Source organism: Scyliorhinus canicula, chromosome 12 (assembly GCF_902713615.1).
Source record: "Scyliorhinus canicula chromosome 12, sScyCan1.1, whole genome shotgun sequence".
In the NCBI taxonomy this organism is placed as follows: domain Eukaryota; kingdom Metazoa; phylum Chordata; class Chondrichthyes; order Carcharhiniformes; family Scyliorhinidae; genus Scyliorhinus; species Scyliorhinus canicula.
In genome coordinates, this window is record NC_052157.1 from 129,158,919 (window position 1) to 129,185,419 (window position 26,501).

Consider the following 26,501-nt stretch of genomic DNA (forward strand, 5'->3'; position numbering starts at 1 on the left):
AACAGCTGGTATTCATTGACTATACCAGCAATATTTGTTATAGAAGTTCAATAAATTTGTTTTTAAAATAAACAACAAATGGGGAAGGCAAAGTCCTTGTACTTAAAATGTTAACCATGATGTGGAGATGGACTGGTGTGAGCACAGTAAGAAGTCTTACAACACCAGGTTAAAGTCCAACAGGTTTGATTCAAACACGAGCTTTCTCCGGTGAATGGCGAGGTATGTTCCAGAAGCATTTATATAGACAAAGTCAGAGATGCTGGACAATGCTTGGAATGCAGGCATTTGCAGGTAATCAAATCATTACAGATCCAGGGAGAGGGATAATCACAGGTTAAAGAGGTGTAAATTGTCTCAAGCCCGAACAGTTGGTAGGGTTTTGCAAGTCCAGGCCTGATGGTGGGGGGTGGATGTAATGCAACATGAATCCAAGATCCCTGTTGAGGCACTTAAAATGTTAAGGGAGAGAAAACAACTTACAGCGATGAGGTACTTTTTGAAATGCAATCACTGTAAACTAGGTCAAAAATGTAGCAACCAGGATGCTCACAGCAAGCTCCTAGAAACAGCAATTAAGACAATGGTCAGGTAATGTGTTTGGGATGAGGGAATGGATATTAGCCAGGACACCAGGGAAAAGTGAGAATTCCCCTCCTCTTCTGCAAAATACTTCTGCATCCACCGAGGAGAGCACAAGGGGCCAAAATCCACCAAGGACCATTCGAAAATATACCCCCAGCCTTGTTTGCCAGATGGTGCAAGGGTGAGAAAGGAGAGGGGGTGGGGGGGCACTTTGGTGGAACTAATTAAATCACCAAGTTTCTGACCAATTTTTCTAATTGAGTGGAAAGCTGTGCTTTCATGTCCAACAGCTTGGGTGGGGGGGGCGTTTGAAACGAAGGGACGTTCTCAGTTCATCTTCAATAAAGCGCATTGAATCTCAATGACTTTGTCTTTTTTTAAATTCTGCCTTAAATGATTTTGCTCTATGGCTGCTCACTCGTCCGTGTGGGAAAAGTCATAGTCGGCCGAATGTTGCAGCGGCGAGGCGTTGGGAGGCGGCGCTTGGATCCGCTGCAGTTGGGCAGGAGGGTGAACCGCCGGGTAAGGTTTCGGTCGTGCGGTTCCTTCGGATTATAGGGGTAGGAGGGGGAGGGGTAGGGGTAGGGGGGGGGGGGTGTTTTTTAAAAGATTGATTTAGCCTCAAACCTATATACAGCTCTCCTTCTGTGAACATAGGAACAGGCCATTCGTCCCGTCGAGCCAACCCCGCCATTTTAATGCCATCGTGGACCCCCCCCCCCCCCCGACAATGCAGAGGGAGACCATTCGGCCCGTCGAGTTTGTGCCGACCCTCTGAAAGCCTTTCCCCAAACCAAGGGAAGCATTTTACCTGCACTAACCTTGTCTATTCCTTTTAAGTATTTTGAACCATACAATCCCTACAGTACAGAAAGAAGCCATTTGTCCCATCGATTCTGCACCAACCTTTTGAAAGACCACCCTTCCTCGGCCCTATTCCCCATCCTGTAACCTCACCCTAAGGGACAATTTAGCATGTCAAATCCATCTAACCTGCAAGTCTTTGGACTATGGGAGGAAACTGGAGCACCTGGAGGAAATCCACGCGGACACGGGGAGAAAGTGCAAACTCCACACACACTGTCACCCAAGGTCAGAATCGAACCTGGGTCCTTGAGGCAGCAGTGCTAATCGCTGCGCCACAATGCCGATTCAATGAGATCACCTCTCATTCCTAGAAACTCTCGAGAATACAGATGCAGTTTGCTCCAATCTCTTCTTAAGACAGTCCGGGACAAGTCTGGTGAATCTTTGTTGCACTTCCTCTACGGCAATAATATCCGGAGCACCCAGAGAACCTATGTGGACACGAGGAGAAAGTGCCTTCCTAATAGCTTGCTGCACCTGCATGCTAGTCTTTAGTGATTTATGGACAAGGACACCCTGGTCTCTTGGGACATCTACGCTTTATAATTTCTTACCATTTAGGAAATGCTCTACACATTTGTTCCTTCTACCAAAATGGGTTACCTCACATTTTTCCACATTATATTCCATCTGCCATGTTCTCGCCCACTCACTATGTCTTCCGTATCTGCTTTATATCTTCCTCAAAGCACATATGCCCGCCTAGCTTTGTATTATCCCCTAACTTGGAAATATTACATTTGGTCCCCAGATCTGGGTGGCATGGTAGCACAGTGATTATCATTGCTGCCTCACAGCTGTGTCTGCGTTGGTTTCCTCTGGGTGCTCTGGTTTTCTCCCACAGCCCAAAGATGTGCAGGTTAGGTGAATTGGTCGTGTTAAATTGCCCTTTGGAGTCTAAAAGGTTAAGTGGGGTTACAGGGATAGGGTGGAGGTGTGGGTTTAAGTAGGGTGTTCTTTCCAAGGACCAGTGCAGACTCGATGGGCCGAATGGCCTCCTGTACTGTAGGGATTCTATAAGAGATCAGTTCTAAATCATTGATATATATGTTGTGAACAGCTGGGGCCGTAGTACTGATTCCTGCGGGACCTCACTATCCACATGCTACCAACGCGAGAATGACCATTTAAATGATTTGACCAGGTCTTCTGTCTCACATGCAGAGTGGTGAATATAAGGGATACTTCCCCTTCCTCTGTCATCGTGTGAAGTAGGCAAATGATTTGTTGTAGATGTCCTGTGCCTCGAGCTGGGCAGTAAAGTGTGGTAACATCCAAAGGGAGAGAACATCCTCAACATAAAGCTAATATTGTTAGAAGTAAATTGTTGGAATAGAGCTGTCAGGTCTCAATCCTTACATTTTGATTTAAGAAATGTTTCTTTATTTTTGACTAACTCATTAAACAACACTTCACATGTTTACAGTGCACTTCCTTCTTTGGGATCATAAATCTCATTTCAAACGTTTGATATTGACGGCTTTGCATTTGGATTATTGCTGGGCCAAAGTACACAAGTAAAAATTACATTTACTGTGCAACGTTTAATGAAATGTTAGCCAATTTCCACAAATATCCCATCATTGCAAGCCTTATAATAGATTATAGGCTGATCAGATATGTTGTGCTGCAATCTTCTCAACATTCTGACATCTGCACCTTTATATATAACACAATTCTGGTAAAGAGCGGGATTACAGGCATTAAGTCTTGCTTGTTACTGTACTTCAACCTGTAATTTTTAAATAGAAGTTGTTAGCAGTACTGTTTCAACTCTCTAGTTCCAGTTTAGCAATAATTGGGGATTACAAGATCCACACTGTTGTTCATATTGAGTGTGTATATACAGAAATACGTATATATATATATATATATATATATTACACCAAACCAGCTGTAAATTGCTAGACCAAACTACTAAAAAATGCTGTAAAGATAACTGCATTGGGATGAGAAAATGTATTGGAATGTCTGGATGATTGACAGAAAAGCCATTGATTTAAACTTGAGTTTTGCATTAAATACAGGTTTGTACTGGCAGTAATTGAAGTTTATTTTTCTCCAGGTTCAGCTCAAGAGGGAAGGACTGTGTCTGCAAGCTTACTTGCTCAATCTTTCCATGAAACTGCAATGAGCAATTGGAGCAATTCAATCTGCAAGAACATCAACCTTGTTTACCTCCCACTGTACAACAGAATATAGACATCTACATTTTCACTGTTGCACAAAATGTAATTTAGATCCCTTTTATATGAGTTGCAATTCTAAAATTAGAAATACCTGGCTTCCTTGATCAGATTTGCCCACGGCTGAAGAAAACTGCAGAAAGAAATGGAAGATGAAATGAACATGACGGACTCAAAGGGCGAGAGTGAAAATAGCGTTTTGTTATTTTCAGAAGGAGAGGATGAGATTGAGCAGTTGCTGCAGAAAATTAGCAGGGAAACAGTGAAAAAAGTTACTGAGCAAGTGGACACGACGATCTCCATACACAGCTCAGAAGGAGATTGCATTCCTGATACTGTTCAACATGAGTCTCAGCTGGATGTGTTGAATTATCAACCTGTGTGCCTCACTTCATTTTCTCTTTCTGCCCACGACGGAAAGAATGCAGTGGAGTTATCAGAGCAGTAAGTCATTGGATACTTATAAGAATGTAACTCTTGGTTGCTCATTGTTAACTAGTGAGCAATTGAGTAATTTTTTAAATTGTTGCAAATATTTTTCAAGTGTGCATGATTAAAGGGTCACATGTAATATACAGTGCATCCCAAATGCTGGTGCCATTAAATGATCAGAAAGCCTAATCCTCCTCCTTCAGGTACCATGCCCTAAGAGGACATTGGCAACAATGGAATATCCATTGGATTAGTCCATGATTATGTTTGGCAAAGCAATTCAGTGGTTTGCCGTTGCCTTCTGCAGTATGGCTGACCAGAAAACACTCTCGCTTACCGCCTGACATTAGGTGCATTGCAAGGATCTACTGGTTGATAATCAACTGGTTTGACCACAGTATGAATGGCCATCAAGTTCTTAAATGGGACTTGAACCCAGAGCTTCTGGCCCAGGGATAGAGACACTACCCAATGTGCCACATTGAAAGTACAATCTGGAGTTAAAACGGCCAGAATTTAGGATGGTGGGTATTTGCTTGACTATCAAGCTTTAAAATTTTATCGAAGTAGGCCATTGTGGTAGATCAAGGTTTTTCAAAGTGGTGGGTCACGGGCAGGTGTTGGGAGGGTCGCAGAGTGATCGGTCACTGTGTTCCCGTTGTGGTCCCGATCGCTGGAGAAGCATTCAATGGCTGCTACTGGCATTTTTGTTGAGAATGGCAGCTGCTGCCGTCTTTTAAATAAGAACAAAATTATGCTGTGTTCAGTCTTCCGGCCATAAGTGGCAGCAGTGAACAGATCAGTGCACCCTGCACGTACACCTGACGACAAGTGCCCTGTACATGCATGTTTTTGGCACCAAATCGCAGAGGAAAGCTTCTTTCATTTTCTAGCAGCTGGCAAACAAGGCAACATGACTATGAAGATTAATTGTTTTCTTACAAGTAAGAGATAGCCAGAGACTCTCACAAGGTAGTGTACCTACTGTCCAGGAACTCTCATCTGAAACTGCTGGAGAGAAGCTCAGGAGAGTCCATGGCAGGACAGAGCTCCAAGGCCTTTGGTTTACCAGAACCAAACTATATAAAGATGATGTCTTGAGGTATGGTTTTGTCAATTGTGCCAATGCCAATAAGGATACAGATCCCATGGGTGTAATATGCAGGGAAGTACCGGCAAATGAGAGGCAAAGTTTTAGATTTTGAAAGAGGAGTAGTGGATGAAAAATCCCTTCATGAGATTGAGGCCCCAGAGTCAGTTATTAATTTAGAGCTTACTCCAAATGAAGATTACGCTGCTGTACCTGACCTGTGATAGCACATTTAAAACATGCCAAAAGCCCATGAGGCTGTCAGCATTCTGGAGGAGCATCCAGTGCTTAGTAAATCGAGCATTTTCTTGCCATTACCCTTCACGGCGACCTATATGTGTGCGGTTGGATTTTCTGTTCTGACAAAAGATGAAGAGGGCAGAAGGAATGGGCTGAAGTCTGCATCAGATATGTGCAATGCCCTCGCCCCCTGTGAACCTGATTGGAGTGAGAATGTGAGGACCAAGCAGGCTTCTCTTTCGCATTGAAGCTCAGCCAACGTGGGTCTTGAAGATCAGCCAGTTGGCAAAAGTGTGTCCCAAGAAGAAAAGTTTTCATTAGAACTAGGACAAAATCAAATTATGCTCCATCATACTTTCCAGAGGTTAAAGTAATAAAGGTATTTAATCAGGAAGCGAATGGAATCCAGGGTGAATTCATTTCAAATCTGAATGAAAAGGTTGCATTATTCACAGGGGTTTACAGAGTATGAGCCCTCAAAGTATTCTGGTGTAAAATGTTTGTTAATTTCCCCTGGAACCCAAGCTCATCTCAATCTTGAAGTGGATTGTGGATAGCAAGCATTTTGGGACATTTACTTATATGGTTTTGAAGTGATTTATTTTAACCTACAAATTTTCTGTAGGGGACAGTTGTTTTACAAAGGGTTAACTCATAATGTATTTTCTTTAGTTAATACTTTTGAGTTAATATTTGTCAGTAGATGCCTGAATGATTGGAGATGTTAATATGCTACCCAAAAAGAGGGAGACCAGCCATCCAGCTGTTTATTTTTGCATATTGCTTTAGTTTTCAGTCATTGAGAATTGTTGTCGGTTGTTCTTATTTCTTGTCCTTATGACGGAATGGTTTTCATTCACTGCTAGTCTCAACTAAACTACTTCAAAAGAAACAGAGTGATGACAGACAGCTTGGTGTGCCAATCCCCTACATTCATAGTTAAGGGAAGGACCGTCAGACTGGCTCCCTTTTCCATTCTTCCTCTTTCTTGATGCAGAGACTTGAGGTGGACACATACAGCTGGTAATAGGACTACAAGAGCAGTTAGCTTAGGAGCAGCTAACTTGTAAGTCGCTTTTTTTGTCACCGACAGTGGAGAATTAAATTTTATTGTGTTTCTGATAAGAGGAGCTGCAGGAAATTAATGAAACGCAACTATGAAAATGATGAGTGTCAATTTGTACATGTAAAACAGTTTATTGATTTGCGTTTTCTCACGAGAATACTCTTCAGACTGCCTTCCATAAAGCCAGAAAAAAGCCGGAGGTGAGATATACAAGAACAAGATTACAGATCCCAGTAGATGCAACAAGAATTCTATTTTACAACCTTTGGATCACAAAACTGTTAAACTAGATATTTGCTAATACAAGTTAACAGAAGCTCACAGATGATATGAGCTTATGGGATTAGTCGCCGAATGGCCTCCTTCTGCACTGTAAATTCTATTCTATGTTGAATGTAAGGAAATATCCAGCGCTAAAACTAGAATTTGTAACCATAATCATGGTCAGATTTCCTGAAGTGGATTTACTTTGCTCTTAAAATCTCTTTCTGATGGACTGTTGTAAGATGTCTACTTGGGTGGTGTTATGGACTGGAGGGCTGAACTCAAACAATACTAATTGCGCTTATGTGCTCATCCATAAACAGAAGGGTATTTCTGATTTGTTTCTTTCTTTATAAGCAGCGGTGTATCCCAAACCATTGATTCTTTGTGTAATCCAAAGGTCTATTAATAACCCCACAGCTAGAGATAGGATGAACTCAAAGGGTTAGTTTATTTACACACACTGAATGTGGGAAGGAGGGTTCGCAACATCACCTCCACACTCAGTAAAGAGAGGGATAGAGAAAAGAAAGTTTCACCGTACATAGAGCACAGAAGAAATAAATGTTGGTTTACATGTGTTCCAGAGTCCAGAATCAAAGTCCAATGTGGTATTCCTCCACGCAGGTCAGCAGGCTGAAAACCGATATTGTAGAATTCACTTTTCCATCGGTGTTGACTTCACAAGATGAGATGGGCATGCAGAGATGAAGCATTTTTGTAGGCGATGGCACAGAACTTCCAACAGAAGCGGTGTAATTGGGGCCAGTTGTCCAGCCTGGCCAGAACTCCGCCTGTGTGACCTGCTGGTCAAATGTTAAAGCAGCAGACTTGGCTAATCAGCTCAGCAAAGTAATATTAACTTGTTCAACAAGCCAGAGACCTGGCTCACATGAACCCAACTGTCCACCAGGTCTTCAACAAGGGATGTGTATCTATCGTCTGGAATTCGGTTGTGCCTCAAAGACTGCTAAACGTCCCAGCCATAATGATTTGAAAGGAATGCTTAAGGGAATTTTTGTCTCAGTACACTCTGTCTCCTACAGGCCAGCTGGGTTATCAGACGCAAATGGCCTTCCTGTATCATTATCTTTGACATTGGACTGTGCAGTCCCCGGTGATCATTGGTGGTTCTTCAGATATTAAAACGTGTGTGTTTCCCTAAATCTGAAAAGTAGCTTATTTTGTTCAGAGGTCACAGACAGAAGTAGGTTCAACCAAGGATCTTGTCCAACCAAGGTCCAATTTTAAAGTTTAGAAATAACAATGAGTACATATATGTACAGTGTGATGTCTTAGTCCATCACAGCCATGTAGTTCTTTGTTCAATTCTTTTATTTTTATTTCTAGGGATAGCTCCGATTCGTTGAGCAATTTATTTCTAACGCAGTGTCCATCCATACCAGTAAGAAAGGCAAGAAGACGAGGGAGAGGACAATTTCCAACCAGATCAGCCATCAGGAATCAAATTGTAGAAACTACTGACAGCTCGTCTGATTCAGATGGAGCCCTTGGGCATCCAGATTTTGTGATGGTTGGTGAAGTAAGAAGACGCCGACGACGCAAAAGACCCAAAGTAAATCCTATCTATAAGAAGACTGGGCGTCCAAGGGGAAGGCCTTGCTCATCCACAACTAGAGCAGAGAAGAGGAAGAGGTTGCGAGAACGAGGTTTGCAGTTTCCATTTGTGCACAAGGAATATGGAAGGAAGGATTTGCCATTTAAGATGATTTTTACATATGAGGTAATAGTCTAGTGTATTATGTAATAATGGTTATAGTCATTTTCCTTATTAAATATTTTTTCCAGAAATATTCTTCAAACTATTGAATCACAACAGTTTTTCACAATTGTTTTCATTGAAAATAAGAGGAGTTGGCCATTCGGCCCTGCAAGCCTGCTCCGCCATTCATTATGTTCATGGCTGTTCATCTAATTCAGTAGCCTGTTCCAGCTTCTCTTCTTCCCCCCCCCCCCCCCACCTCGTCCCCCCACCCCATATCCTTTGATCCCTTAGAACCACAAGAACTATATCTAACTCCTTGAAAGCATACAATGTTTTAGCCTCAACTGCGTTCTGTTGTAGATAATTTCACAGGCTCACCACTCTGGGTGAACAAATTACTCTTTATCTCTGTCGTAAATGGTTTACCCCATATCCTTATACTGTGAACCCTGGTTCTAGACTCCCCCACCAGTGGGAACATCCTTCCAGCATCTACCCTGACTAGTCCTGTTAGAATTTAATATGTTTCACATTTTTCTTTGTATTATTCAAACTTTTTAAAAACATTTTGTGGTTAATTTTGTTATAAGAATCCATTGCAAGCTATTCCGAATTGCACTTTTGACCAGATTTAGATTTTTATTTGCATGTTCAAGTCCCTAGTGATAAAATGGTTTTCAAGGTATGCATTTAGCACAGACAAAATGGTCTAACTTTAGGGTATACAAGTTGAGCACCCCTTATTCGAAAGTCCAAAACTCAAGAAGCTCTGAAATCCGCACTTTTTTTGAGTACCAAAATCATGTTTCTCGTAAAAAATAACATGGTGTTCACCTGAGATCCGCTAGCTATGCGACGTTTCACAACTATACCTAATACAGGTATTCCAAAATTCAAACAATTCTGGAACCCAAAACACACTCAGTCCCAAGCATTTCAAATAAGGGATGCTCAACATTTCTTAAAGCACTCAATGTTATTTTCACTGCAGAAGTTGCTAATGTGTTATTTTATTCAGAGGATGATGAGGGTCAGGAGGACGTTGCTTGTTTGGGGCTTTTCACACAGCACCACAAATTTTCATTTCATCAATAGGTCCGTTTAATGTCAGCCAAATTTACTTCCATTTGGTGGTTTGCTTGCTTTGAATCCTCGCCTTCGGGTGCTGTTCTCAGTAAAATAATCTTTACTATCCTCAACTTCCCTACAGTGGCGGAGATCACCGTCCTTTGCTTAGACAATCACTTGGGCACTCCATTGCTGTCAGAGCTAAAACCTGAGAAATTAGGTTTTTACACTGCCTTGCTTTACAATTCCTCTCATTTCTTTCCTTGCTGGTGTGTTTGCAGTGTCAGTTATGGATCAGTTGGTAGCACTCTCAACTCATGAGTCACAAGATTTCAGTTTAAGACCTACTCCAGACATTGAGCATAAAAATGTACGGCTGCCGACTTTGGGATAAGATGTTAAACTGTGGCACCATCTGCCCTCTTTGACAGATGTAAACTCTTCTATGCCACTATTCCATAGAAGAGCAGGGGCGTTATCCTTGGTGACCTTGCCAACATATATCCGTCCATCAGCAAGACTAAAACTGATTATCTGATCATTAGCACATTGTTGTCTGTGGAAATTTTCATTGTGCAAATTGGCTGCCGTGTTTCCTATATTACCACGGAGAAAATATCAAAGAAGACATTGAGGAAAGTCAAGAGGGAGGAGTAACCCTTCCCAGTACGAATCCTAGTGGGAATATGCTTAAATATACACAGGACCTAACAAAATTTGAGGAAAAGGATATAGAGGCATTCTTCATGGCATTTGAGAAAATAACAACACGAATGGGGTGGTCGAAGGAAAATTGGACATTACCCATGCAAAGTAAACTGACGCGGCAGGTGCAGGAAGTTTATGCTTCCCTGTCATAGTGGGTATCTAAGGATTACGACGAGGTAAAAAAGTCTTCAGGGTGCATATGAATTAGTTCCAGGCGCATATGGGCAAAGCTTTGGAATTTAAGGAAACAACTGGGACAAACTTCTTATGTTGAATTTGAAAGGGTTAAGCAGAATAATTTTAATAGGTGGGTATGAGCATTGGGAGTCAAAACTACCTAATGAGGCTCTAAGAGAAATAATTATTTTGAAAGAATTTAAGAATTTACTACCCTCTGTGATAAGAACCCATGTTGAGACAAGTATAGCCGCTAGACAAGCAGCAAAAATGGCTGATGATTATGAGCTGATCCATAATGTTTCGTCAACTCCATAATTTTGAAAGAGATAAGAAGTGGGAAAGCGAAAGGAAGGCAGGTAGCCATGGTAAGGACTGGATAACTGGGAATGCTCCGAGATCCCCTCCTCAGACCAGGAAGGAAGATACTGAGAGTGGAAGTGAGACTCGAAGGCTTAAGTGATACCATTGCAATAACATGGGACACGTTGGTTCGGCAAGGTGGAAGTTACGAGGAAAGCTTATGGGACTTGTTGTGGTTCATAAGGAGGATTCAGAAAAGGGAGCAAAGGTGGAGAATACTACAGGGCATAATATAGCTCTGGCGAGAACTAGGAGACCTGAGGTAAACATTGCTGTGGGGACAGGTGTGGCAAATGAGGTGGGAGATATGCAGGGTTTTTGTCTAAGGGGAAGATCACCCCATTTCCATCCAATGATGTAGCCATACCCAAAATTATTTTCAAGGTCACCGGTGTTACGCAAGCTATTTTAAAAAATATTTAGCGTACCCAATTAATTTTTTCCAATTAAGGGGCAATTTAGCATGTTCAATCCACCTACCTTGCGCATCTTTGGGTTGTGGGGGTGAAACCCACGCAAACACGGAGAGAATGTGCATACTCCACACGGCCAGTGACCCAGAGCCAGGATCGAACCTGGGACCTCAGCGCCATGAGACTGCAGTGCTACCACTGCGCCACCAGGCTGCCCTCTACACAAGCTATTTTGCTGGAGATTGATTTGTTTTTTCTTCCGGAGAGTTCACTGGAAGCTAAGGTGTTAGTGAACGTGATAAATAGAGATTATACCCCAGTTCCATTCTATAACGCAGGGTTTTAAACTGCAGTTCTCGATCCACCGGTGGGTCACACGTGGGTGTCGGGCGGGTCGCAGAGCGACCAGTCGCAGCTTTCCCCCAGTCATCCTGATCACTGGAGAAGCGCCCAACAGCCGCTACCGGTATCTTTATTGAGAATGGCGTCGGCTGGCCCCTTTTAAATAAGAACAAAATTAGGCTGTGTGCGGTCTTCCATCCAGAAGCAGCAGCAGTGAGCAGATCAGCACATCCTGCGTGTACACTTGACATCAAGAGCCTTGTACGTATGTGCTTTTGGTGCTAAATCATGGAGGAGAGCTTATTCCATTTTGTAGCTACTAGCAAGCAAGGCAAGAGGATTATGAAGATTAATTGTTTTCTTACAAGTAAGAGATGGCCAGAGGCATACATAGGCAGTGTACGTACTGGCCAGGATCTCACATCAGAATCTGCTGGAGAGAGTTCTCAGGAGAATCCTGGGCTGGATAGAGTAGTGCTAGTGTTAGCAATGTACAGAGCTCCAGGGCCTCTTGTTAACAGCCTACAAGGAAGAAACATAACCTGGGAACCAAGCAGTATAAAGATGATTTCTTGAGGCATTGTTTTGGCAATTGTGCCAATGCAAATAAGGATGTAAAGCCCATATGTGTTGCATGCAGGGAAGTACTGGTAAAGGAGAGAAGTTTCAGATTTTGAAAGGGAAGTGCTGGGTGAAAAATTCCTTTTGAGGTTGAGACCCCAGTGTCAGTAATTAACTTAAGCTAACTCCAAATGGAAAAACTACGCTGCTGTTCCTAACCTGAGATAGCACATTAAAAACACATCAAAAGCCCATGAGGCTGAGGCTGTCAGCATTCAGGAGTAGAACCTCTCATGAGTATCCAGTGCTGAGTAAAACGAACATTTTGTTGTTATTGCCCTTCACAACGACTTGCACGTGCCTGGTTGGATTTTCCATTCTCACAAGAATGAAGGTGGGACAAACAAACTGGCTGAAGTCTGAAGTTTGGGGAATGATTTGGCGGTGATGAAGGTTATAGCTTCACCCATGATTAGGATAGTCCAAGGGAAGATAAAGAGACAGAACAGTTACAGGAACTGTCTCCAGATATATTTCCATTACATGTGGTGACAAGGGCAATCAATGGCAAAACAAAGTCCACCACCAGGGATTGAAGTCACACCACCATCGGATGGTAGAATAGCTAAAACTATCCTTAAAGATAATTCCGTGGAAATATCCTCATAGATCTGCGGACGAAGAATGGACAGGTGTTCATCGGTTAGTGGTACCACCAAAAATATGATCGGGAAATACTACGGGTGGCACAATGGCAGGATATGTGGGGATTCAGAAAGCTCAGGCAGCAGTCAACAGACATGTTTCCTGGCCAGGTCTGCATAAGGATGTAGTGTAATTCTGTAGAACCTGTCTATACTGTCAGATAATCGGTAAACCACAACATGTGATTGGACCAGGACCATTGATACTCATACCAGTGTTTGAAGAACCATTTAGTCATGTGCTGGTAGATTGAGTAGGACCATAAGGAAGGACATAAGTGCATTCTTACGGTCATGGATATGACCACCCAATTTCCGGAAGCCAAACCTGTAAGAGCAAGTATAGCTAAGGTTGTAGTGGAAAGGTTGAAACAGTTCTTCACATGCTATGGCCTACCCTTAGAAGTAAATCTGACCAGGGTTCTAACGTTGTCTAAAATTTTCCAGGCCATAATTCGTACTTTAGGTATCAAGCATCTAAAGTTGACCGCCTATCACCCACAAACCCAAGGAGCTTTGGAGCAATATTATCAGATTACTTTCACCTGTGTAGCGAATCTGGGTCGAGTGAGGCTGGAATTGACTGTGGACTGGCCCAGGGTATTGTGATAACAGTGGCTACACTCCCAAAGTTCTTCGTTGGCTGAAACTGATTCCAGGTATTCCATGGTTGTGAAAAGGTCTGGGGCGGCACAGTGGCTGGCACTGCTGCCAACGGCGCTGAGGACCCAGGTTCTATCCCTGTCCTGGGTCCGTGTGGAGTTTGCACATTCTCCACCTGTCTGCATGCGTTTCACCCTCACAACCCAAAAGATGGACAGGTTAGGTGGACACTAAATTGCCCCTTAATTGGAAAAAATTGCGTCCTCTAAATTTATAAAAGAAAAGTGAAACGGTCTGAATAAATACGAGTCTTTAACATGTATAGTGTTTGACAGCTCCCTCAGTTATTTAGCTGATAAGACAGTAAGTAACTGAAGCCCCAAAGGAATCCCCAGTTTGTCTGAATTAGTTTGTTTCAGCTGCGAGAAAGGGGAAATTTGACCAGAGCTCCTCTGCTTATTACCGTCCAACCAGACAGATTGTTGAGTTCACAAGTATAAATGTTCTCTGTGTCTCTTGCCAACACAAGATAGCCACCTTTATCCGTCTGCTCGCGCCCACTGGTCAACGCATGCACAGAAATCCAATGTCATCACTCCTCTGTACATGCATCAATGATGTCACCATCCTCTTTCTCCTCGTCACACCATATCCACCTTCTCCTCATGCCCCCACCCCCCTCCTCCTCCTCCCACCGCCTACTCCTCTCACCGCATCCCCACCCCTAACCTCCTCATACCCCCACCCCCTCCTCCTCCTCCCACCGACCAGTCCTCACACCACATCCTCATCCCCCCCCCCCGACATTCCCTCCCTCCTCTTCCTCCCACCACCTCTCACCGCATCCTCACCCGCAGCCTCCTCCCCTTCCTCCTCCCGTCTCCTCCTCACCTCCCCACTCCCTTTCCTCCTCCTCGCACCGCATCCACCTCCTCCTCACACCCCCACGATCTCCTTCCTCCACCCCCCAATGCCCCTCCTCCTGCTGTCCTACTCCGACCGAACGACTTCTTTGAGGTGCGGGTCTGACTAGGGTCACAACCCGGAAATCTGTCACCTGAGTGTGACAGGCTCTCAGGCCAATCTATTTCAATTTGGAATTCAAGGATGCTGCCTAAAACACAGCTGTGATGAATGAGTAACACCATCTTTGTTCCTGGCTGCTGCCTACTCTATCGCTCACAGTGATATATTGGAGTAAAACACTAGAACTGTGCACGTCCAGCAGTGGCAACAAAAACAACCGTATAACCCGACAATAATTAACCTATCAGCAATCAGTATTTGTATTTTATGTACGAATGGTCAATTAACCAAATAACCCGTGAAACCAGGTTCTCTACCCAATTACCACGTGATCTGAAATTTCCATCATTTCCCTGCAGTATTTCTCAAGCACTTACTGTTCTTTTGGGTAGGTTGTGGTCTCTCAACCTCTTTTTTCCCCTCCTTAAAGTCCTCGTGTCTGCTAACCCTTTTTTAAATTTAAATTTAGAGTACCCAATTATTTTTTTTTTCCATATCAGGGGCAATTTAGTGTGGCCAAACCACCTAACCTGCACATCTTTGGGTTGGGAGGGTGAAACCCACGCAGACATGGTGAGACAGTGACCCAGGGCCAGGATTCAAACCCGGGTCCTCAGCGCCGTAGTCCCAGTGCTAACCACTGCGCCACATGCCACCCTAACTCTTTGGTGTTCTGTAACGTTTTCCTCCCGGAGACTGTTCTCTGTTCTCGTCAGTGAAACTCTACAGCAACTGACTTTTCTTCTACCTATATACTTTCAACCGTCACCTAAGTTCCCTTGTGATTTTCCTGCTTTGCGTTCCTCAATAACACTTGTTCCTATTGTCTCCCCTACTCACAGTACAGGCATTCCTCCCTGATATTACTGTCATACATGACCATGCCATTACTGTGGTCACGATCACTGACGAGGCCTTTCAATTATTACCTTTAGCTCTCCTCACCATTCACCTCTCCATGCCTATCACTACCTCTGCTGGCCTTGCACTTGTTCTCAAAAAAGAACAAAGAATGTTTATAGAGTTCAAAGTACAATTAGGAACATACGTATGTTTGCCTGCACCCAACCTGCTCACTTACCACTCTTGTCATTTGCCAATCCCGTGGTTTCTCATCTTTCAGCATGCTGATTCCAAAATTCACTGGTTTAATAGTTGTCCAGAAATTGCTTCATAGTTTTTTTTGCCACCCTACCTCTGCAACCCTCCTAAAGCCTTCCTTCTGATTTATCACAGACTCACCATGGTTAAGAAGGAGGCCATTCGGCCCATCACATCTGCACTGGTTCTCCAAATGAGCATAATGACTTCAAGCCATTCTCTTGCCTTTTCCCGGTGCCCTGCACATTGTTTCTATTCAAATAATCATCTAATGCCCTCGTGAATGCCTATAAGACCTATCTATTCGATCTACTCTGCCCTATGCACTTGCAAGCTTTTCACAAGTTCATGCATTCATATGAAATGGCTTTTTGCCTATTTATAAAAACATTAATAAGCTAAAAATAAGTGACTGTACTCTGTTAACAAATGGACAAAAGAATTTCACAGACAATTGTTGATATATTTATTACTAATATCAATATTACAGTGCAATTTCAAAGCATGTAAAAATAATAAAAGAGCCCTGGAACTTGGAGGATATTTTGAAAAAGGTTCTAACATTGAATTTCTCTTACTTTATAGCATGCGGCTTTGTGTGGATTATTTACTTACATGAAGGAGTTAAAATATCAAAAGAAACTCATAAACTCTTTAAAAAAAATTAATGTGGACAATCCAGAGGGAGACAACCGCCCAGTAAGACAACACAAGTACTTGGATGAGAAAAGATCAATTTCGCCCATACCAGAAAGCGGGTAGGCCTGTACTTTGACGTGTAAAATCACACCTTCTTTCCTGCTTGTCTGTGTTTATGTACTGTGTTAAGGATGCCATAATGCCAACAGATCAGAAGAGGTACTTTAGCTAGTCTTAATTATGTTCAGGGTATAGTTCAGTTGCCTCTCCGTAGGAATTGAATTGTGCAGAGCGGAAAGGTCCAAGCTCTGACCCCAAGTCGCTGCCAGGTTAACTGATGTCAGCCATGGAGGTGAGGGGAACACTCCACTTGTTCTGCACACTACTGGGCCAGGGAGAGGAAAATGACCCACGGCTCCCACTTCTGATCATTAGCTAGTGGTTTCAGCTGGGAAATGCACATATATCTGATGAAGAGAGAATTGTGCCCAGCAATAATGTTCCTGCAGTTGAATAGCTCACTGACACTCAACATTTAGTTGTACAAATGAAAAATGGCCTCTTGGGTGAGATATTCAGACAGCTACACCTGTTTGAACTTACTTCAGTGTGAAGCAATGGTCTCTGGACAGGAGTGAAGCAAGTTGGCTCGGAAGACTCTTAACTTGGTGGCACAACTTAATGCAATACCAATGCATCAGTAGGGATAAATTCAGTCTCCCTTGTAATTAAGACTGCAATAGGGGCAAATACTAAGCATATTATTGGAGAATGATGGGGGTACGTGGATCTGGAAAAGTATTTTTCCCGAGGTTGGCTAAGACCAATATTGGGAGAAGCAGGTTGGGTATCCTTCCACTGATTCAGACACCAATTAATCCCTGTACCAAACTGGCAATGGGAAGAGTAATACTGACCGATGACTAGCTTCATGTTGTAGTCACCAATGCGGATGAAAAATGGTGTTTCCTGTTTGGGGGCCTGAAAAATGTATTTATCTGTCAATATCTGGATTCACTATCGTTAATGTGACATTCGGTGAACCATGTCTAACAGATATATGTACACAGTGGACTCCTGTGCCCTGCCACTCTTTAATCTGTATCCTCAAATTTGCACATTTGCCATTGTACCAATTTTGAATCATTTGAGTTGGGAGCAGTAGTTCTTGATAAGTCCTGGCAAAATTGGTTAATATTGATTTGATGTGTTAATTACAATGGTATTCATTTATCAGGATGAATGGTGCCGCGAAAAAGAAAAACATTTCTGTTCTGTTGGAAGTATCATTCAGTTGTTTGTGTGGTGCTCCAGTATTTTGCACCAGACCACTCGAGTATTGGTATCATTAACTCACTGAATGACAGAACAGGCTTGAGAGCCTAAATGGCTTACTCCTGAACCTCGTCGATTTAATTTCTACCTTTATACATTGGGATCCCAGTTTGCTGAGGGTGATTCCATACTGCTATTGGATAACTATTGTCAGACCTAACCTTTGTTGACTTATCACGTTATTTTCTCTTGTGTATCAATACATATATTTTTTAATACCTTTTGGGTAGCTGACATGTTTTTATTTATAGAAAAATTAAGATAGATTGGTACATACATGAGTATTTGCAGTGGTCCACAAGAGCATACGGGCATTTGCAGGGAACAGCGATAAGTTTGGAGCTGCTTTCAGTTTAAAGCATTCAATCTCAATTCACTGAAAGAATCACTGAATGATATAGTTTTTTAAAACGTCCATTGCAGTCCAACTATATAAATAAGGATTACATCCTGTTTTACGTTGTCAGGCCTGGTTTACTTATTAAGGCGACACTGCCTCAGGAATTTCGTTTCAGGCAAACTTTTTTGAAACAGTGTACTGCTTGTTGTTCCTACCTGTCAATTAAGTAGCAGGCCCTAAAGTTAAAGGAACGTTTTAAGTTATTCTGTCAATAAATGCACTTTCATATAAATAACCGTGACAGTATTTTTGTATTATTATAGTGATGAAACTTGCATTGAAGACGCTGAAAACGAAGACACATTTGATGTGAAAATTGTGGTGACTAAATTTTTTACATTGAAAACATAGTCTCTGGAGTATGAAGTTTAATGGTACTTTGTATTTCTAAGTGGAGTAGAGCAATAACTGATCCTATTCTCAAAAGCCGTGTCCTAGATTTATGAATTAAGTACATTGGATCACAAAGTTTATCTGCATGTAATTGGGTTTTGTTACCCACCTTCAAAAATATACCCAAACTTACTGAAGAACATTTATTTAAATATTTACATCAGGATGGCAAGCATCGTCATTTGAATCCAGGTATCAGAAAATGTATTCTGTGAATGGTCTGCACAGTTATCCTTGTGCTTTGGCCCAACACAAGCCACGCAAAACAGTTTTGTATTTGAAGAACTGTCTCACACTTAATCTTTGGACTTTTCAGCACTTTTTGCTTTACTCCATTTAGTTTACTGCTGCTTTTCGGTAAACACTCCCATCAGCCTGCTCCAAACTCTGCTGTTTCTTTCCCATTCTGTACCCAGTTGACCCATCACCCCTGGCCTCGCTGACAAGCATTGACTCTCATTTTGCCCAACTCGTAATATTTACAATTCTCGTCTTTGTCTTTAAATCCTTCCATGGCGTTACCTCTAGCTACCTCTGTAACATTCCCCAGTGTGACGATTTCCCATTTTGTTTTGGGTGACGGGGGAGGGAAACAAGAGGTGGAGAATTGTACAACAGATTGATAGGGAAATGCTTTTTTTTTTAATGTCTATTTATTGAGACTTTCAATTTTTAACAAAAAATGTGCATCAAACAAGCAAAAGCCGAAAGGTAGCTATAGGTATCGATGTACAGCACAAAACAATAGTCATTACATAATTGAGAACCTATAAGACCAGATAAATTAGGGACAAAATCCGCAACCTGTTCCTTCCATGGGTAAATGACCTATCTGCACCCAAACAGTATACAAGCGACATTATAGACCTATAGCTATAAAACTAAATGACAGAAGAACAATATCCCGAGAACCCCAGTGCTGAAGGGGAATTGACTAACTCGTAAACAGCGCAATTTAAACTCTTCTCCAGATCTAGACAGGCTGCCACCCTATACCATCAAGATAGCAAAGTGACAATAACAAAGACAAAGAGAGTACCGGACACAACAAACCCTTAATACTCAGCCTAGGGTGTCCCATGGATGAATTAAAAAGAGCGCAAGTGCAAGAATCCAAACTTCTATAATCTCATCTCCCAGCTCCAGATCAAAGGATAAAACAGATCACTGGACCACCAGTACCACCCTCAGGAGAACAACAGGATATTGCTGGGTCAAGAACCAAAAGGAATATAAACTGGTCCCAATCGTAAATGTGGGGAGGGGCCATCAAGAACAACGGGAGCGCTTTGGGAGGGAGGGACAACTACCCCCCACCCCCATCCGCGCACAACTAGAACCACAAAAACAAAAGATTTGGCCATCCAAAATCTAATGTAGATCCGCAACTGAGTGTCCCTGACACCAAAGCTCACCATCCAACTCCACTACAACCAGTCCTCACAGGCAGCAACACTAAGAGAGAAGTAGAAGGAACGGCGGCAAAACCTCAAAGTCAGGAGAGTGAACTAACCCCTCGGACCTTACGTCACCTCCTAAAATATTACGACGAGACAAGAACTGGCCAACCGACCACTAAGTGGGCCCCTTCTAACTCCCAAGACAAAAAGAATAAAGATAATTTTTGGATAATTACTGATGATTCGCACCCTTCCCCAATCTTCACCTCTCGGATGTGGACCTACCCATATCAGACTCCCTTCAAGAAAGGAACCAACGTCCAAGGCGCAATAAGATACTGACCGCGATGCTGAGCCTGGCCTCGCACAGCATCGCCACAAAGAAGAAACATCGGAGAACCAGCTCCAAAGACTCCCATGACACCCCAGTTCCTATACCCCTCTGAAACTGAACCAGTTCATTTATGTAGAGGGCACAATACCTCTCCTCCCCACCTACAAAACCACCAATATGTATACCAAAAACAGGACCCACGCCCCAACAGGAGAAGAGAAAGAAGAAACTCTCTTGGAAAGGACAGGCTGGACAGGGTTCCCTCCGTCCTCATCCAAAATCCTCAAGATGGACAACAGGCCATGTAACAGGAACTCAACTGCACAGATGTAAACCTCCATCAGAGACAGTGCTGTCTGCTACAAGAACCTGCTCGTGTGCTGCCATCACCTCCATAAAGACGCCTCGCAACTCTTGAAATTGAACTTTAACGTCCTGCACCACAAGAGCCAAGACCATCAGACGGATCACCTTCGTCGCTAGCAGCCATCATCCGACAGTGTACACAGTGTACAGTGTGTATCGCCAGGGCGGAAAACCTCTCAATGGCAACTGCGCCACCAAAGACAAGGCCCCACACCAACTTCCTCCAGCCACCACGAATCAATGAGGATTAAAGCATAATGTCTCAACTCAAAAGTGCTGAAACATTGAAAAACAAATCTCAGTACATAGTAAAAGCCTCGTAAACTGAAAAAAACCGTAAGAGAGATGTACACAAGGATAAAAACAAAGACTGAAAAATGAGCAAAGCCGGAGCTCGTGAAAACGCAACTGCTACCCCCCTCACATCACGTGATCTTCCCATCAAAATGCTTTCGATTTGAAAGTCTAGATAATACTCTAATCACTGGAGCTGTGTAAATGATCCAGTGTGAAAAGATAGCATTTTAAATATATGTTTTCAAAATAGGGCCCACATGATCATAAGACTGTCTGGACTGGATATGTCTTGAATTATATAATATATTTTTTCTTTCCCTATTCTGGTTAACGTACTGGCACATTTATTTAGGTTTCTGTACACTCCAACACTGTGTTACAGTACATAGGTAGCTCATTCTTGAGCAAAGGGTCTCAGGGAGTGTACAATTATTTCCAAGTTTTCCCTAGGTGTGTGCAGAGGCTGCCTCAAACAAAACGTTCTAAGCCATTGCCGATCAATCGATGCATAACTGAGCTTAGAACTAAAATTTAACCAATGATTTATTTTGCCCGATTGAATTTAAAATTTATCATTTGTATTGAAACTATTGGATTAGATTTTACCATACTTTTCTCAGTGGCAGCTGTCACAGATTACAAACTTCTACTCGAGAATCATGATTCGAATTGGAAAAACTTTGGGTTTGATTTCACTGAATATTTAGTATATGCTAATTTTTAATACTGGATGATTTAGAAACATTTGAATATGTGTATCAAAAATACACAACATTATGGTAATTTTTGTTCATTGAGACTTGATTATCATGATGCTTTGCAACTTATTCAAATCTTCATAGCTTGTTCTGATTCCTGATCTGCGGGTATTTTGTTGTCTAGCCCTTACCTTGCTAAATCTACCTCAAGGCTAATGGTCATAGACACTATTTAAGCAATGTAGGTACACAGCTTTTTTGATGTTTGTTCATAATGTTTGTTTTATTTGTAGGAGAACAGCTGTTTCGTAATGGAAAATAGGTTTCTAAAGAAGAAAAAATGTCTTCGGAAAAAGAACTCCAATCACAAAAATAATCACAAAGGCAAGCATGTAACCAATGCCAAAAGTAAAGACAATCCAAATAATAAACGAGTAACAGTTCAGCTAGAAAAATCGCGCTCTGCAAAAACTTCTACTCTTAAACATTTCAAGCACAAAACTAGATGCATTATGGCAGAACAACTATCAGACCAGGTTACACCAGACAGCCCATTGCTAAAATCAGCAACTCAACAAAGTACTTGTGAGCCACTGGAAAATGAGAGAACATAGGCTTCCCTTTTTGCTGAAGAATCCCGAAGACCAGTAAACGCTCAAAGAATATAACAGAATGGAGAAAGCATATCAGCACAGGAAGAAAAGATTAAAGAGGGAATGGAACGTGAATCAATGTACCAAGTCCTTTTGCAACAGCATCTCTGCAAGAAATGTTTCCTTGGAGCACAATGACCCAATGGAACTGGTTAATAATGCTGTAAAGAGAATGAATAAATGCTTCTGGGAATAATTATTTAATTGGCTAACCATCATAAACTGATTTAAGAATGTGCAGATTTCCTGCTGCACTGAAAAATTTAATGAATGTATGTCATGAAGACACTCCCGTAACATTCTGGCTAGCGATGGCTTTTCACTGCAGTGTGCGCATGTTCATAATTGAGATCAATAACTTTTAGTTGGTTAGACGGTCAGGAAAAAAAATATTTTTGTATTCATTTTGAGGACATTCTATTGTCGGAACATAGCAGTAAACAAGCTGTGCAGCTGAAATATACAGGTGTCATGTTGTGGGCGGGCCTTGTGCAAGATGTAGAATATACTCGTACTCAACACACTGAAAACCTGATGTGCTGTACAGATTAGTGGTTTGACAACAAGAGACAGCACCTGAAACTTTGTCCGAAAACTATCGTGAAAATAAACCATCAAAAATTATAATCCAGTTCTACAGATCATGGCAGTTAATTATTTAACATTTAACTTTATTTAGTATTTGACCACTAATCATTTTAATAAGAGATTTATTTTGGAAGAAGTCGATTTAAAAACTAGGACTGCAAAATTAGAGTTTGGATTAGATTTGGTGTGGTATGCTTTTGCCGGCACTGTGGTAGACAGTGATAGATAGATAGCAAGTTCTTCTTAATGACCCACGTCATTTGAACTTGGAGTGACACTCAATTTTATTATTTTGAAAGTTACAAAGAATCACCACGAATAGCGGACAATGAATAAATAGATGATTAATATGGGCGGCACAGTATCACATTGGTTAGCACTGTTGCTTTACAGCGGCAGGGTCCCAGTTACGATTCCCGGTTTGGGTCACTGTCTGTGCAGAGTCTACACGTTCTCCCCGTGTCTGCGTGGTTTCCTCCGGGTGTTCCGGTTTCCTCCCTCAAGTCCTGAAAGACGTGCTTGTTAGGTGGATTGGACATTCTGAATTCTCCCTCTGTGTACCCAAGCAGGCTCCGGAATGTGGCAACTAGGGGCTTTTCACGTCAACTTCATTGCGGTGTTAATGTAAGCCTACTTGTGACAATAAAGATTATTATATAAAGGTTATTTTTTGAACTTATGTGGGTTATTTTGGTTTTGTGTGTGCACATCATAAACATAATACAGTTGAGACCATTCTTTTCTACCTGGAGACGTCATTTATAAAATGTGGTTTTAAAGATTGGAGTGGAAGTGCTCTAATTCTGAAGACTCCACCATAATATCTTTCTCCTTTCAGTTTACTTTTCAATACAGTAGACAGGACGGAACTCAGCATTTTTAGTTTGGGTTTGTAATGTTTAAAATAGCCCACATCAATTGTAGTGTCAGAATGTTATTAAGATGTAGCATGTCATTGTTTCTCGACCTTTTGGCTAAGATCAAGCGTCAGATCAAGCCCAGGATGAGGTGCAATGCCTTTTCTTGTCCGCTTGGATCTTGTATGTCTCTTATGTGGAGACCATGATTTGGATTCAATTTGAATTGATTTTTGGAGCAAGCAATGAGATGGATTAAAGGTTTGCCCTGTCCACTCTGTGCATTGACTTTGTAGTTTTAAGGATGACATTAAAAACATTTTTTTAAAGATGCTGCATGTCATTAGGTAAAATCGACAGTTACTTCATGTTTTACTTTTGCACAGCTCTCTGGGGGGGAAAACAAATCTCCTGTTTCAGTTCTGTCCTTTGGATTAGCTATTTTGCTTTTTGTTTATACTGATTTATGTAATGTGCTTACTTAATTTACACATTAAGGTTGTGAATTTGCCTGTGTTTCTTTGGGGTTCCACATCTATACATAAAGCATTCCTGTACTAAAATGTGTAAGAAAACATGAGAAATTAGTGGAATGATAAAAGTTAATTTGCTCCATCAAACCTGTTCTTTTTCACAAACTACGTACAATCTGCTTCAGATGTAACTGCTGTAATTCCATGATATTCAATGCCGTCATTGTTTACAATGAATAGCTTCCACAGCCCTTAAGTCAGCAACCCTTTAATCCGAGCATTACCCATTTGGTGTTCCTAAAGTAATATTGTGTTGTGCTGAGGAACTCTTATTTGATGTCCTCAAAAAATGTCCTGCAAGTTGAATGAAACTGCAGTGCGCACATCTGGCAGACTTTCTCCTTTGCCTTTGACATTGATATTCATATATTTAGAAACTATTTGCTTCTAGCCTCCAATCCCTCGACTTTCTTAAAGGCCATAAGATATAGGAGCAGAATTAGGCCATTTGGCGCATCGAGTCTGCTCCACCATTCAATCATGGCTGATATGTTGCTCATCTCCATTCACCTGCCTTCTCCACATAACCCCTGATCCTCTTATTAATCAAGAACCTATCTATCTCTGTCTTGAAGACACTCAGTGATTTGGCCTCCAAAGCCTTCTGAGGCAATGAGTTCCACAGATTCACCACCGTCTGGCTGAAGAAATTCCTCCTCATCTCTGTTTTAAAGGATCGTCCCTTCAGGCTGAAGCTGTATCCTTGGGTTCTAGTACCTCCTACTGGTGGAAATATCCTCTCTGTGACCATTCTTATCTAGTAAGAAGTCTTACAACACCAGGTTAAAGTCCAACAGGTTTGTTTCAAACACGAGCTTTCGGAGCACGGCTCCTTCTTCAGGTGAATGGAAAGGCTTGTTCCAGAAATGTTTATATAGACACAGTCAGAGATGCCCCGGAATGCGAGCACCTGCAGGCAATCAAATCATCAAAGATGCAGAGAGAGAGGTAACTCCAGGTTAAAGAGGTGTGAATTGTCCCAAGCCAGTATCTAGGCCATTCCGTATTCTGAGTTTCAATAAGATCCCCCCCTTATCCTTCTAAACTCCACTGATTAAAGACACAGAGTCCTCAACCTCTCCTCATATGACAACTTCCTTCCGGAGATCATTCTTGTGAACCTCCTCTGGACCCTCTCCAAGGCCAGCACATCCTTCCTTAGATATGGGGTCCAAAACTGCTCACAGTGTTCCAAATTGTGACTGCCCAGAGCCTTATACAGCCTCAACAATACATCCCAGCTCTTGTATTCTAGCTCTCTCGACAAAAATGCTAACATTGCATTCACCTTCCTAACTGCCAACTGAACCTGCATGTTAACCGTCAGATTCCTGAACTAGGGCTCCTAAGTCCCTTTGTTCTTCTGAGTTCTGAAGCCTTTTCCCATTTACAAAATAGTCTATGTCTCCATTATTCCGACCAAAGTGCATAACCTAATACTTTTCCACATTGTATTCCTTCTATCACTTCTTTGGCCACTCTCCTAGCCTGTCCAAGTCCTTCTGCAACCTTCCTGCTTCCTCAACACTACCTGTCACTCTACATATCTTTGTATCATCTGCAAACTTAGCAGCATTGCCCTCAGTTCCTTCTTCCAGATTGTTAATGTGAATCGTGAATAGTTGTGGGCCCAAAACTGATTCCTGCGGAACACCACTAGTCACCAGCTGCCATTCTGAAAAAAAAAACCTTTGTCTAACTTCCTTGTTAGCTCCTCAAAGAATTATAACAGATTTGTCAGGCACGACCTCCCCTTAACAAAGCTGTGCTGATTCAGCCCTATTTAACCATACACTTCCAAATACCCCGCAACCTCATCCTTAATAATAAACTCTAAAGTCTTACTAACAACCAAAGTCAGGCTAACTGGCCTATAATTTCCGTCTTCTGCCTCCGTCCCTTTTTAAATAGGCGTGTTACATTAGCCATTTTCCAGTACTCTGGGGCCCTCCCTGCCTCCAGTGAACCCTGAAAGATCGCCACCAATGCCCCCACGATCTCGGCTATCTCCTTCAGAACCCTGGGGTGTAGTCCATCCGGTGCAGGTGGTTTATCCACCTTCAGACTTTTCAGTTTCCCCAGCACCTTCTCCTTAGTGTTGGCTCTCCTCTGCTCCGGACTCTGGAAGTTCTGATATACCACTGGTGTCTTCCACTGTGAAGACTGATGCAAAGTACCTATTTAGTTCCTCTGCCATTTCTTTGTTCCCGATTACTACTTCTCCAGCCACATTTTCCAGTGGTCCAATGTCCATTCTTGCCTCTCACCTTTTATATATTGAAACAAACTCTTGCAATCTTCACTAGCTACGTCACACTCATATTTCATCTTCAAACCCCCCCCTCCCCCCTGCCTTATTGCTCTGTTGTTTGTTTTTAAATGCTTCCCACTAATCCTTGCCATCTTGAATACTTTTTCCTTTGCTTTGATGCTGTCTTTGACTTTCCTTGTCAGCCATTGTTGCCTTGTCCTGCCCTTAGCATGTT

General features: G+C 42.2%; 1 protein-coding gene across 4 annotated transcripts; it reads left to right on the forward strand.

Annotated features, from left to right (window-relative positions):
- Nucleotides 1-1,025: 1,025 nt before the first annotated feature.
- On the forward strand, nt 1,026-22,299 carry LOC119974825 (TATA box-binding protein-associated factor RNA polymerase I subunit D-like). Of its 4 annotated transcripts, none has more exons than XM_038814097.1 (6): nt 1,026-1,107; nt 3,518-4,082; nt 8,081-8,474; nt 16,108-16,280; nt 18,160-18,217; nt 21,678-22,299. In XM_038814097.1, exons 2-6 carry the CDS (start codon nt 3,784-3,786, stop codon nt 21,996-21,998), a joined length of 1,245 nt encoding a protein of 414 aa, XP_038670025.1. In that variant the 5' UTR covers nt 1,026-1,107; nt 3,518-3,783; the 3' UTR covers nt 21,999-22,299. The 4 variants fall into 4 exon arrangements, with proteins under 4 accessions (XP_038670025.1, XP_038670026.1, XP_038670028.1 ...); XM_038814098.1 differs by lacking the exon at nt 1,026-1,107 and adding an exon at nt 1,208-1,677; XM_038814100.1 differs by lacking the exon at nt 1,026-1,107 and adding an exon at nt 1,684-1,828.
- Nucleotides 22,300-26,501: the final 4,202 nt, after the last annotated feature.

What these genes read in the sequence shown, in the direction of transcription:
- LOC119974825 (XM_038814097.1), top strand. Translation starts at nt 3,784, where the DNA reads ATGGAAGATGAAATGAACATGACGGACTCAAAGGGCGAGAGTGAAAAT. An exon ending in GCAGTGGAGTTATCAGAGCA is followed by an intron (nt 4,083 to 8,080) that starts GTAAGTCATTGG and finishes TTTTATTTCTAG; the next exon opens with GGATAGCTCCGATTCGTTGA. An exon ending in TCGCCCATACCAGAAAGCGG is followed by an intron (nt 16,281 to 18,159) that starts GTAGGCCTGTAC and finishes GTATTATTATAG; the next exon opens with TGATGAAACTTGCATTGAAG.